The sequence below is a fragment of the Nyctibius grandis genome, chromosome 4 (genome assembly GCF_013368605.1).
Source record: "Nyctibius grandis isolate bNycGra1 chromosome 4, bNycGra1.pri, whole genome shotgun sequence".
Lineage (NCBI taxonomy): Eukaryota > Metazoa > Chordata > Aves > Nyctibiiformes > Nyctibiidae > Nyctibius > Nyctibius grandis.
Genome location: NC_090661.1, coordinates 62,205,734 through 62,218,851, shown reverse-complemented (window position 1 = coordinate 62,218,851; position 13,118 = coordinate 62,205,734). Strand labels below are relative to the sequence as shown.

The following is a 13,118-nucleotide window of genomic DNA, read 5'->3' as shown; positions in this document are numbered from 1 at the left end:
TCATGAAATTTTAAATGCTGTCCTACAAAGGAAAATGCTATCCAACATAGCACTAAAGTTATCAATCCATGAAGGCAGATTTATTCACTCAAGTGTGGTACAGCCCTACCATTATGGATGCTGTGATTGAGTGGAACAGCCGAGAGGGTCAGAACTCACCAAGGGAGACAAACAGACCTTCTAGAAATACATCATAGCTGGTAAAGGAGAGAAAACACTAATTTGGATACTTCCATTGTCAAAAGGTGAAGCATTCACTGTGCAATTCTCAGCCTACCACAGTACTCATTTATTTAACTGGTATGACACTTCATGAAAACAAGTGGCTAGTTTAATTAGGTCATATTTGTCAAACAACCAGTTTAAAGGGAGAACCTGAAGAGTAAATACAGTCTTTAGCACACACAGGCTATACCTCTTGACACACATTCCTAATTCTCCCTAACCTCAGTGGGGAGGAAGAAATCAAGGAAAAAAACAGGAGTAACAGTCAGGACAAGGCAGCTACAGCTCAAACTGAGCACAGCAATGAAACTCCCTACACTGGGCAGTGTGATGGAGGTAGACACAGTATGGACTGACATACAGGAGAGAATCACTTGGCAGAGGGAGCATGGCTACTCAAAGGCTTGTATTCAACACCTGCACGCTCACAATCCTGACCACAGATCAGCAGTGGGAAGAGCTAAGTGACAACTGCACCACTGCCCTGAGGATCAGAGTTGGAGGGCACCGACAGCAAAGCACTAACAGCCTTCAGTGAAGGAAGGATGCTCCCCTTCGCGGAGATACAGGGTCTGGCTCAGAAGTCCTTTACATGTATAACCACTACAGCCTCCGCATCTGTATTTGACGTCATTTGGTTCATATGCACCATATGAAAGAGAGGGAATCTGTAATTCCATGATTAGCACTGAACAACACAACAGTGAAGAAATCCTGCTTATATAATCAAAAAGATAAGTCTGGTGCCGGTTAGAAAAGCTTTTTAAAAGCTCTTTTGTTGCTTCACATTATCAAGATCTGACATTCATCATATCTTTCAAGCCAAAGTTTCTTTACTGCTGATTAAAATGGATATTTATTGACATCAGCCTGGGGAATAATAGTTGAAGAGCCAACCATATTCTATTCTTCATCAACAATACTGCCAACTAAGTTGTTTCCAGAATCATCACTGTCAGTAATTACATACCAACCAGAAAAAAAAAAACAAACTCACAGTTGGTTTTCAAAGACCACATTGAGCTTGCAGATAGAAAACTTTGTTTAGGCTTTAACCCTGCAGGAACAAATTTTATTTGAAAGTTAATTTTTGTTTATATGTATATATACACACAGGGAGCTCAACAAGTTGCTGCTTTACAGGCCAAGAATTCTTTTTAACCCAAGGGTTTCACCCAGGAGACTGCCTGGAGCGTTATCACAGGTGCACTCAGTACCTTTCAGGTTTATGTTTTAAGAGCAGTAAGCATCTATTCATCATACCTTCTAAAGATCTTTAGTGGCAGATGATCTCCACGCTAAGCAGAGCCAACCCTGATATGCCATGAGCCTAAAAAAAAAAGTGACCTCCATCTTTGATCTGGCTGACATCCATGAGGCAGCATTACTTGACTGAGAAGAGGAAGTTGCAGACACATGCTACTTATATATCATATGAAACGGAGATCTGGAGAGACAAATGCCTCCACTCTTAGAATTCCTTTGACCTGAGTCACCTGAGATGTGCAGTCAACAGGAATTGTCCGCTTACATCAATACGAATGTGTCTTTCGACTAGAATTAAATGGAGAATCGAGCAGGTAAGGATATTAGGTGAGTGGGTGAGAAAGCCTAGGAAGAGGTCTGTGAAGTTTAGTGTACTAAACCCCATATTTCCTCTTGTTTATTTTCTTTCCATAATTTCTGTAGTTGTGTTCTGTTTTTCAGACTGCTGCTTCTAAGGCAACAATTTAAGTTATATTCAGCGGTGCTAATAAAATACATGAACTAAGTCTGACTTTTTAACAGCTTCTGGAGTAAGGTCCTGTAGCTTAGTTTTTCTGAGTTACTGAAATAACATAAAAAAGGAAAAAACTAAGTTTGTTTCCAGGAGCAAAAGAACACAATTTGTGAAACGCACACCACTGCAGTTAAGTATCACTGTTTGTAGTTGTGGCACAACTGGGGTTTATCTTAGCCCTAGGGTGCTGCGCTATGACCGGCTTAAATCAAACCAAAACAAAAATAGTAAGAATCATTTCCAGCCTTCCCCACCTGAACTGGACATTCCCATCTTCTCCTCTGTGTATTTGCAGCCACAGAGAATGGGGATAAGCCCACTTTTCTTAAGGATTAATTTCAGTCAGATCAGAGAGCTGACCAGACTCGTCGTACAGCCCCACAGTAATTAGTGCCGGCACAAACAGCGGGTGGGAAGAGGCAGCCAAGGCTGACGCCCCCAGCAGCCTCCTATCAGTTCCAGCTGACACTAAAACCAAATGATTAAACTACATGGCACAGGCTGTTTAGCAGAGCTAAAGAATGAAACCTCTCACTTCAAAATGCGAAAATACTTACAGTCAGTGGCTGACTTGCAATGCCCCATAACCTAATCAGGTATTTTTTGAGTACAAACACAGTACCAGACCTAGCAGGCATCCCAGGCAGTAAGAAATGCACAAAAAGCATTTTCCTGTTCTGTGAAAATCTGGAATTAAAAAATACATCCCAGATGAATTCCTAAAACATATTTTATTTCTAGTTATTTTGCCACCTTCATGTTATTAATTCAAACCAGAACATTTATAACAACCGGTGAAAACTATGGAAGAACATGGATGGTCCCTGTAGAAGAAAATCTACCAGAACTCTTGGCCACAGGCACGCTTCCCTCCTCACCCCCTTCTTTAAAAAAACCCCAGGATTTCATGCTATGGAAGAAAGCATTCTGATTACAGATCTATTTGTAATAGGAGAAGACTGATAAATAATATATAGAATAATGCGAGCTTGCATATTTTCTGCAAATGCTCTAATGCATTTCATAGCTAATTGGTAATAAATCAAGAGGCACCACACTAACCTTCACAGTATCTTTTAAGTAAGTTTTTGAACCTAATCCTACCTTTACTAAACCTTTTTAAATTAAAAAAAATTAGATACTCTCGCTGCACAGAATTCTTTTGTATAGGCTTGTACAAGCACAGTTGCCATCACACTGGCATTTTTCAATAGCAAATTTTTCACATTAGGCACAGTCATGGAGATACGAGTATATTTTAGTCATGCTTTTCCTCAAATTACTTGAATTTTTAATTCAGATTGGCCTGCTGTACCAACACATTCAAAACAGTTACCTTTTTTCCCCCCAGAAACACAGCTGTGCAATGGGAACAGAGGTTCAAATTAAACTGTTTAGTCTAAGATTTTTTTTCTATTTCATGCTCTTAAAAAAAAAAAAAGGTATCTACCAACCTCCATACCACTTTTTTTTCCTTGTTTCTATTTACAGTCCTCTATCACCTTGCCACTCTCCGGGAATTTTTTTTAAATAATATTTGTCCTAGTCTCCACAATCTTGTTTCTTCTGCTCCTATTTCTTTGTCACTGGTTGTCCTCTATTCTGCCATATGCGCATTCCTCCGTGCTTCCTCTTACCTTTTGTTTTCCACTGTCTACCTTCCTTTCCCATTGTGTTTCCACACTCTTTCCTCCTCCATCTTCTCTCCCTTCCTCCTCACCACTATTAAAACAAGTTTACTCATTCTTCTGTCACCTACAGGTCCTTCGTCTGTGTCTGCTGTGTCTCTCAGTCTTGGATGAAGGAGGTCTCTGCTGCTTCTGTTGCTTTTTCTCCCACATTCAGGATATAACTCAGTAGAAGACAGAACAGATCTAATCCTCTCATTCACGTCTGTCCCCTGAGCAGCTGGCAGCCATTACTGCACAAGACATGGCCAGCAAGGAGCTGCCCTACCTTTGCGGTGAGAAGCCAGCTCATCGCAGGCCAACAGCCAGCTTCCAACTGTCCAAGTGTGAAGTTCCTGTGATCACAGATCATCTGGGATGCCTTTCCTCTCAAAACCAGGTGACTCTGAGCCAAATTCTTTAATCTCAAAGGCACTAGAGGCTTGATAGCTGTGAGTGGCTTTTGGGGAAAGTCACTGTGACAGTATTTCCACTTCAGCAGTAAATGCATGAAGTGTCTCAATAAGAAGTGGTATACACTGCCTTAAAAAAAAAAAAAAATCAAGTTCTGACAATTAGACTTTGTCTATTCAACAGGAGTTGCCAACCGCTGAATGTGGTTAACTGCAAGCATAGACAATGATAATTTACGCTCACCGTCATTCTGGAGGCTAACTTCATTTTCAAAACGGCAAGTATAGGCACGGATAAGCTATGATCAGCACGCTTCAACCAGATTCAACACCAGCCAAGCCTTTGTCAGCAGTGGTAACCTTCCAAGCAGAGATAAGGCATTAAGGGGGTCCACAACCATGGCCCAAAGGCTGTCTGAATACCTTGGCATCTCTTAAGCCTCTTCCCACCTGAGCTTCAAAGAGTTCTACGAATATTAACTAACTGGACTTCTCTTATGTGAAAGAGAATAAAGGGCTCAATTTACCTGCCAACACAATACACCCAGCTTTGGTGTGGAAGAACAGTTAGTTGAAGTATCAAAATCATCACATTTGGTATTAAAAAAAGAGACTTGGCATTCACAGCTGTAGGGTAATTCAGACAGACTAAATGGCAGGTTTCAATTTAGTTTTAAGCAAGGCTGAAAGGAATGCGTTTTGGTGAATTTCTAGAGAGCTGATGGCCAGAACATCAGAGACAGCTTCTTGAGGGATACGGCATTGTACTGAGGGGGTTGGTTCAATGGATTTGGTGATTACTCAGATTAATCACTCCCTGTCAATATCACTACCTATAGGTATTTCTGTGGTCACCAGCCCAGATTACAGCAGTTGAAAAATATGCCTTAATCTAACCTAAGGCAATTCATCTGCAAGCTAGAAAAGCCCCATATGCTAAATTATGAAGATTACTAAAGAGAAGTGTTAGACCAATATTTTGAAGTGAGAACAAGGTGCCTTAAGTGGAAGACATGTAAAAATCTAGCTTCAAGTGCTAGAACACACAGCTTGTGAATAACGTATTTCCTCGAGCACATACTAAGTCTTTCCACCGTTAAATTACCCATAGTAGAGTTTGAATTAATTACATTAGAGAACCTGATCTGAACACTTTCTAAAATGATTTAATGGGTGGCCTCCACACATATACGCGGAGCTTGAAAACCTCAGTCAGGTTTGCTTATAGACTAAAACAATTATCCAAATAAACTTTGTATAGTATTTTGCAGAGTATGCTGCAACTTCAACTCTCCCCACGGCACAGGAATGGCTGCATATTATTTTAATTATTTTCTTCCACAAGGCAGGAAGCTCATTGAGATTTTACAACCAAATATGCTTAGTTGGCTTTTTGCTCAATACAGCCCTTAGCCTGCAGGTTGCATCTAGTGCTAAAACAAATAAAGATCACAGAAGTTAGAAGTGCCTATTATGCCAATAAAATCTAAATCCCTAGTAATGCAGTAATTGTTCCATGCAGCATGTTTTCTAATGCTTTGTCTGGTCTTGTTTTAAACAATAGGGCTACCATCACTTTTCTTGGACTATTTATGGTCTGGAACAATCCAACAGTTTTTCCTGATCTTTAACCAAAGTTTCCACTTTTTATGCCAGTCCAAAACATAAGCAGCGTTTGCAAAAAAAGCCTCCTCTGTCAAGCTCAGCATCTGCCTTCTAAAGAATATCAGCCTTTACAGAAAGCTGAATACAAAGTTCACCGATCAACTCATTTTAGACTACAGCAAGTGACAACTCCCTTCTGTTTATCATTTGGGGATGTGTCAGAGCCTACGCAGAAAAATGGTTAGACAGGATACACTGGGATTAAGTAAGTTTTAATTTAAAAGAAATACAGTTCCTATCTGCAGAAAGGGAGTCTCCAACGGAGCTTCATTTGTGGCTAACTGCCCACTTCCCCCCCTCCCCCTTTTTCCTTTAGCATACAACCTGTGCGATTGTTAATACGACGTTTGACTCAAGCTTGTGAAAAACCTGTCAATTCCTAAACCCTGGCTTTGTTAAGGAAATAAGAAAAAAAAAAAAAGGGGGGGGGGGGGGAAGAGAAACAGGCTCCCTTGTCTGGAAGATAATTCCAATAAAGAAACCCTTTTACTGTCATCTGAACAGGTGACTAGTCTAACAGCTTCGTATCATCGAGAACCCTGCAAATTAAGCAGGGAAGAGGCCTATTATCTAGGTCACCTAGCCCACCCCTACTAAAGCGCAATGATTCCCATCTGTTTACCAGAGGTTTATTCGGCTGCTTTTAGCGGTAAATTTGCAGATGAGAAGGCGACAGCAACCCACCTGGACCCCCCCTCTCCTCCCCACCGCGGATCCTTTCCCTTCCCCGTTACCAACACAACAAACCCGACCCTCGCCACCGAGAGAGACTCGGATAAAGCGTTCAGAGAGGGGACACCGCCTTTGGGGAAGGGATGCCGCAAATGCTACTGAACAGGCGAACCGCGCTGTGGGGGAGTTAAAAAAAATAATTTGAAATAAATTAGGAATTTGGGAACAGCACATGCGCTAAGAGGTTAAGGACAGCCGGGCGATGCCCACCCCCCCACACCCCGCGGGATGGGGCCCGGTGGACCCCGGGCCGCGCCCCGGGTCGGCGTCCCCAGAGCCCGCGGGCGGGTGCGCGGGCCGGGCCCCCGCGGCCGGCGGTACTCACGTTCTCGGTGTCGCGCTCGTTCACCGTGGGCAATGGAGTCCGAGTGGACATTTTCCCTTACTCGGGCGGCCGCGCTGCCCGCGTCGGCGGCGCGTACACACACACACACGGGCCCGCGGGCCGGGCTGCGCGTCTGCTCGGAGATGGTGGTCGCAGGGAGCCACCATGAAGGACGAGGTGGCTGGCGAGGGGCGGCGTCGCGTCGGTGCCCCCCACCCTCCGGCGGCGCCCCACGCCCGAGCTAGATCCCCCTCAGGGAGCGGAGCGGCCTCGCCCCCTCCGAGTCCTCCGGGCTCATCCTACAGCCAAGCCGGGGTCCGCAGGGGTCAGCAGCGAGGAGCGGGGCGCCTCATCAAGCGGGGAGGGATGGAGCCGTGGGAAGGGAGGCGGCGAGGGAGCGGCTCAGAGGTGGGGGAAACGCAGGGATGGCGGGCGGGGAGGAGGCGGCAGCGGGGCGCCGCGCAGCCCGGCTCCTCTCGCCGGCCACTCTCCGCCGCAGCTGGGGCACGGCGGCTAGTGCAGGCCCGCTGCCGAGGGGACTCCCCTCTCCTTCCCCCGCCGCGGCCCCGCTTCACCGGGCCGCCGCTCGCATCCCGAGCCGCCTCTACCCACCCGCCCCAGGCTCCGCAAAGGCCAGCACCCCGCAGACCGCGGCCGGGCTGAGGAAGCTAGGTGCCCGCCCGACACTCGCTCGCCTGCCTGCCTACCCCCCGCCCCTCCGCGGCTCCCGGACGAGCCAAGATGGCCGCCCGGCTTCCTCCGCGCCGAGCCCAGCTCCGACATGAACCGGAAGGGCCCGCCCCCCGCCCGGCCGCGCCGGGGAGGCCGGCGCCGGCGGCTTGTTGCTAAGGGCTGCGGGGGGGCGGGGGAGCCGCGGGGGGCGGCAGCGGGGCCGGGCCGGGCCGGGCCGGGCCCTTCCTCCTGTGGCGACCTCATCCTGCGGGGTCGGTTAGCGGGAGCCCTGCCCGTCCCCGGGGCCCAGCCGCCCTTCTCCCCCCGGAGCGGCGCGGCCTGGAGCGGGGTTGTGCCAAACAGGCCCTCGGGGGCCTTGGGAAGCCCTCTGCTCCTTGGGAAGCCAGCCCTCAGCCGAGAAGGGACACGGGGACAGACTCTGCTGCCTGCTCACACCCAGGGGCAGGAGCGTGTATAGTCCAGAAGCGCAGCGGTGTTCAGAGTTTGGTCCTCAGGTCGTCTTCTGCCAAAGCATGTCCTCCCCTTTTCTTGGACTTCTCCGGCCCAAACGATGGTGTGCGATACAGAAGGTTGCTCACAGGTGGGGAGGGCCTGAGGCTGGCGTTAGCAGGTCTCACCTGGTGCAGTCAGGCACCCACGTGGTGTTATGGCCCTGCATTTTCATACCAACTTGATGCTTGGTCACTCGGTGGAGGAGGGTGGAAGCCTGAGCTATCAACACGTGCTTTGTATATCCAGTAGTTACTCTGCACAATCATTTTTAAGTGTACAAGGAAAATCTTGGTATAGTCATGAGTAGATCTAATTATGAATTAAAAATGAGAAAGAGAAGTAACTTGTGTATATTCAGTATATTGGTGGTTTAGAAACAAATCTACTTTTTTTTACAGAGAAAATATGAACCTCTGTAAAAAAAAAATCTAGATCTGGTGGGATTTGTAGCAACTTGGCACCTCTAGGGATCTGGCAGCCTAGCGATAACATTCTGTCTTTCTAAAGCACAATTTATCTGACAAACTTTATGTCTCTTATAAATATTTACCAGCTCAGCCTTGAAATCCATTCTACAATGTAGGTAATACTTTCCTCACTTTGAAAGACATGAGTGAGGAAAGAGAACCTTTGAACACTACACAATAAGTTGCTTGTCTGTTATTTTGCCATGAAGACTACAAAGTGCTCTACAACACCTGACCTGCGGAAGGAGAAACCCAGTAGACTTGCATGACACCTTATCTTCCTTCCTTGCTCTCAAGCTAATGCCTTGCTCTGTGTCAACGACAGGAATTTTGGATTTGAATGCTCACCTCTTGTGCAAATGATCCGTATTTCTGTGCATACATATATGTCCGTGTGCGTATATGCTCAGATGGTACATGCTCATAGCACAGCTGCTCTCTCTGGGTAGCAGGCAGGACCCTTTGCGCGGAGAAGGGAGTGGGAAGTGCCTCTGTCTGGTTTGCCAAGGTCAGTCACGAAGTCTGAAGCAAAGCCAGGAAACGTATCCAGATCTCCTGACTCTCTGCTTTTGCCACAGGGCTGCTTCATCTTTTTCTTCTCAGTTGCCAGTAGAATATGTTCTTTACAATGTGTTTGTAAAAAATGGTAATTGACTTACAACAGAGCCAGAAAAGGGGTAAAAAATAGACAGAGGTTTACTTAGGTTGTTAACAAGATGAATGCTCTCATCCTGCGCTCGTGGGCACTCCAGCCAGCATGAGAAGGCTGAACTGCAGGCGTTGGAGCCAGGGAGCGATTCGCAGAGCGTGAGCAGCACGCTGAGCTCAGTAGTGCTGTTTGCACCTACGGGTTCACCAGCCCCAAGCCTTGGCAAAACTGAGATCTGTGGAAGTTCTGTGCACAGGCATGAAGAGGCATTAAAGCAAGCGAAGAACTGTGTTATACGTACTTGCGTTGCCATTCCATAGAAGCAGTAGTCACTCAGGTAAAATCTGAACTATACAATGGCGGGTAGTTAGGTGAAAATCCTGGGCAGGTTGATGCAATAGGAGTTCTGCTATTGCCCTTGATAAAACCCACATTTAGTACTCACAGTCCACATAAAAAGGAGCTGGGGCAGGGACGCAGGGGGAAGGGGAGTTGTGGGCAAGGTGGGGTAAGGAATGTTTGTGTCTTTCAGAGTCATGTTTCTGACTGGCAAAGTGATTTTGAAATAAGAACTTTTGAAGAAAGTGCTTGAGACCACAATAATAACAGCAGCTGATTTTGCTGTTTTATTGCCAGTAAATGGCAACATTGATTAGTGCTGTTTTTTCTGTGTAGCAGAACTTGCACAGGGAATGACAAACTGAATAGCAGCTATTTTAGCTGTTTTCTGTTATATTTCCTTGTTGCTGTATTCTGTTTCTCCCATTTAAACAGATGAGTTCATTTCAAAGTATATTCATTTTCTTCTTAGAAATTGGGTCATAGTCAAAAATCTGATTGCATGGGTTTCCTATTTCTTTGTTGTCTATAAATATTCTGCATATTATCAGGTAACACTTAAGCCACATTCACAAATCAGAAGGTGATTTTTTTCCTTTCTAAAGGCTCTGAAAACTCAGAAAGCAGTCTGATAATCCAGTCGTGCTTTCTGGTTCTTGTGCTATTGCTAGTGATAGTGACGGTGATTTCATAAGTGGGACTTAGATGACAATGTTTGTATGTTAACCAGAATAGGCTGCAACTTGCGCTTTGAGCTGTACTGGCCACAGTGCTAACAGTTGTAAAAACTTGTTTTTGCCAGTAGAGTTGGAGACACACAGGAAGCAGATCTGCTAGTTAAGGTGCCTTTTTATGTCACTCTTTTGGCTATCACCACACACAGAAAACAATGTGATACAAAACAACATCATTGTGGTGAAGAATTTAGATTTTTTTTCTTCTTCTGGACATTAAAAGTCACACTAAGAATCTCTTAACTGCATAGACAGAGTAGACCCTAGCTTTAACGGCATTTGCGGTCTGAGCAAAAAACGATGGAATTGATTACAATCGCTGGGCAAAACATAAGGATTGATTTTAATGTATTCAGATGCACGGATTTTGAGTCTTATTTCTGGAAGAAGGATTGCAAATGCAGAACTGGCTGAGGGATTTCTATTCCCCTCACCTCACTTTAAAGGCTGGGAACTGAAAGACATCAGTTGGTAGAGGCAAGTAGAGAATCAGCTAATGTAGTTATTACAGCTGCCTTGTTGTGCACTGCAGCTGTGACAGTACACCAGATGGGAATCTGCCCAAATATCAAATCATTTTAATTTATACAAAAATACCAGTGTAGACTGATAATTGTTAGCCCTGATGTGGCTTTTTGGGTTTTCTTGAAGACTTTACAAAACACATTTTAAAATGTGTTACATCCACAGGGATGTAAGCAGTATTATTCATTCTTTTTCCAATGCCTTATTGTTTTTTTTTCTTGTAGAAATGCTAAGATAATCCCATGCAGTGGAAGATTTCCAGGGCTGCTTTATCATCAGTGTTGCCTTTAAAATAATTACTTGTGCTTGAAATCATTGTTTGCATTTGTTTTTAAAATTTTAACTTCCAAAGAATACATAATTTTATCAGTGTTTTTAGCAGGAAGAAGTGTGTCATTTTAAAAATGGCGATGACAAAGCTATTGATAGAAAAGGACTGATTGCTCTTTGCAACCTGAATCAATAGTCCGTGCTCAATTATAATGAGGCCCAAGTGCAACTCACTGCAAGGCCAGGGTGAAATGTGTTTTTGACAGCAGAGAAAACAATGGAAAGAGAAAAGATCTTCCTCCCCGACTTCATGTCCAGCAGAGAATGAGATCTGAAAGGTGGGATAAGATTTTATATGAGTTGTCTTCTTCCTTTGGTCTGTGCCCATTTAACTTCTGAACTTACCTTTCCATACAGGAGAAGAGCAAGTCCCTGGGGACAGCAGAGTGGCAGTAGCAGTGCAGTTGCTCTGCATTCCTCAGGTATCGGAGAGGTTCAGGCACTGAGCTGCAACTCTGAGAAAGCAGGAGCAAACAGCAGTGGTTCCCGGACTGCATGCCTCATTTAATTCCTTACCTGTAAGGCCAAGCAGGCTGTGCTTTGACTGCAGAGCCATGTGGCATAGTGCATGAGACATGAACCTTCGTGATGGGATCGCTATCAAGTGCCTGAACTGCACTATTTCCTCCATTTGATGCAAATGCCTGTACGGATCATAGGCTCTGGGACAGAATCACACTGCTCTGGAGAGATGGGTGAGAGCATTGCTCTTATGTGTTGGCACAAGGTCAGTGTTTAGAAAAGTGAGAGAACTGAAAATACCTCCTTAGCTTTCCATAAACCTGACGCCTTGTAAGTTACAAAGGAAATGCAAAGGACAAGTAGCCAGTTGGCGGTGATGCTAGCTCTGAATTTGACTCCGTATGTTTGAAGCTAAAATAGGTAGTTTATAACAAGCTTCTTCCATTCCTACTAGTGCATGACCCCAACAGAGCTGTGTCTTAAACATAAATCCTTTTGGATGCTTTGCCATCTGAGTCAGGCATGTTACTGTTCCTCCTACGCCGTTTCCTGTGTGGTTGATACTGAATCAAGGACTCCATTCACAATGATGGGGAAAGAATCGATGATTCTAGCACACGTAATGTTTTCAAGTGCAAATTAGTAATTAGTGTGCCGGAGCATTATTGGGAAGTAATTGTTTTGTAGTGGTGAGACGAATTCCAGGGTTTTTGGGCACAGGTTATCTAAAAATGGTATATCCCACGCTTGTTCGAAAAGGAACATCTAAAATTGTCAACAGGCTAATGGAAAGTACACAGCTCGGCTGAAATTCCCAGGGCCCACGATAAGCCCAAGAGCTGGGTTTTGCTTGGAGAGAGTTGCCAAGGAGTTGTTAAAGCTTCCTTCTCCATCTCCAGCCCTGGAGCATCTAGCATCCAACCTGTAATAACCACTTCCATCTTCAACGATCAGTGGAGCCTCCCATCTGCCATCCCTGTTGGTTATACCATTCCCTGCTCTTTTCTGAGAGACCTCCAGAGACTTCCAAGTGTGTCTACACAGACAGCTCAGTGTACACTCAAACCACTTATAAGTTGGCCCTACTTTGTGTGCATTGAGGTCCAAGCTCAGGCTGAGCCCCAGTGGTCTTTGAAGACACCTCAGATGAAGGGCCAGGTTCTTGCTCATGCGATCTCCAAAGCATTGGCAGAACCAAGCCCTGAAGTCCCTCTGTGTGGGTTTCCCTGAAGTAACTTGTCTTTGATTTAGATCGTATCTTTCAGGAAATACAAGGTTAATCTTCATTTAAGTATTGCCAGAGGCAAGGAATCCTTGCCCAGGAAAACCGTCCATGTGATTGTTCCCCCTCACCATTAGAAATCTTTGCTTCTGCTCTGGGTATGCCTAATGACAGCTTCCAGCTACTGGGTCTCTCCTGTGTTTGTCTGGTGGGTGATCAAAATTTTACTCCCAACCAGGAGTCAGCTCACCCTGCAGCCATCTCTTTAAAAAGAGACTGGAGAGATTGAAATCCTGGGGTCTGTAACCAAAGTCATCCTATTCCAATTTGTAAGCACTAGCGTGCATGTCTTCTCTGATTCGTCTCCACGTTATCAGTCCATTTGTGCTATGAATACC

At 45.3% G+C, this 13,118-nt stretch overlaps 1 protein-coding gene across 13 annotated transcripts in view; it reads right to left on the bottom strand.

The window, feature by feature from the left end:
* Positions 1–7,559, bottom strand: part of MARK3 (microtubule affinity regulating kinase 3) — a 63,707-nt gene extending 56,148 nt beyond the window's left edge. For all 13 annotated transcript variants that reach the window (XM_068399760.1, XM_068399762.1, XM_068399764.1 and 10 more), the window contains exon 1: positions 6,808–7,559. In XM_068399760.1, the coding sequence (XP_068255861.1) occupies positions 6,808–6,858 (51 nt within the window). In that variant the 5' untranslated portion in view covers positions 6,859–7,559. The remainder of the gene's footprint in view (positions 1–6,807) is intronic.
* Between the last annotated feature and the right edge of the window lie 5,559 nt (positions 7,560–13,118).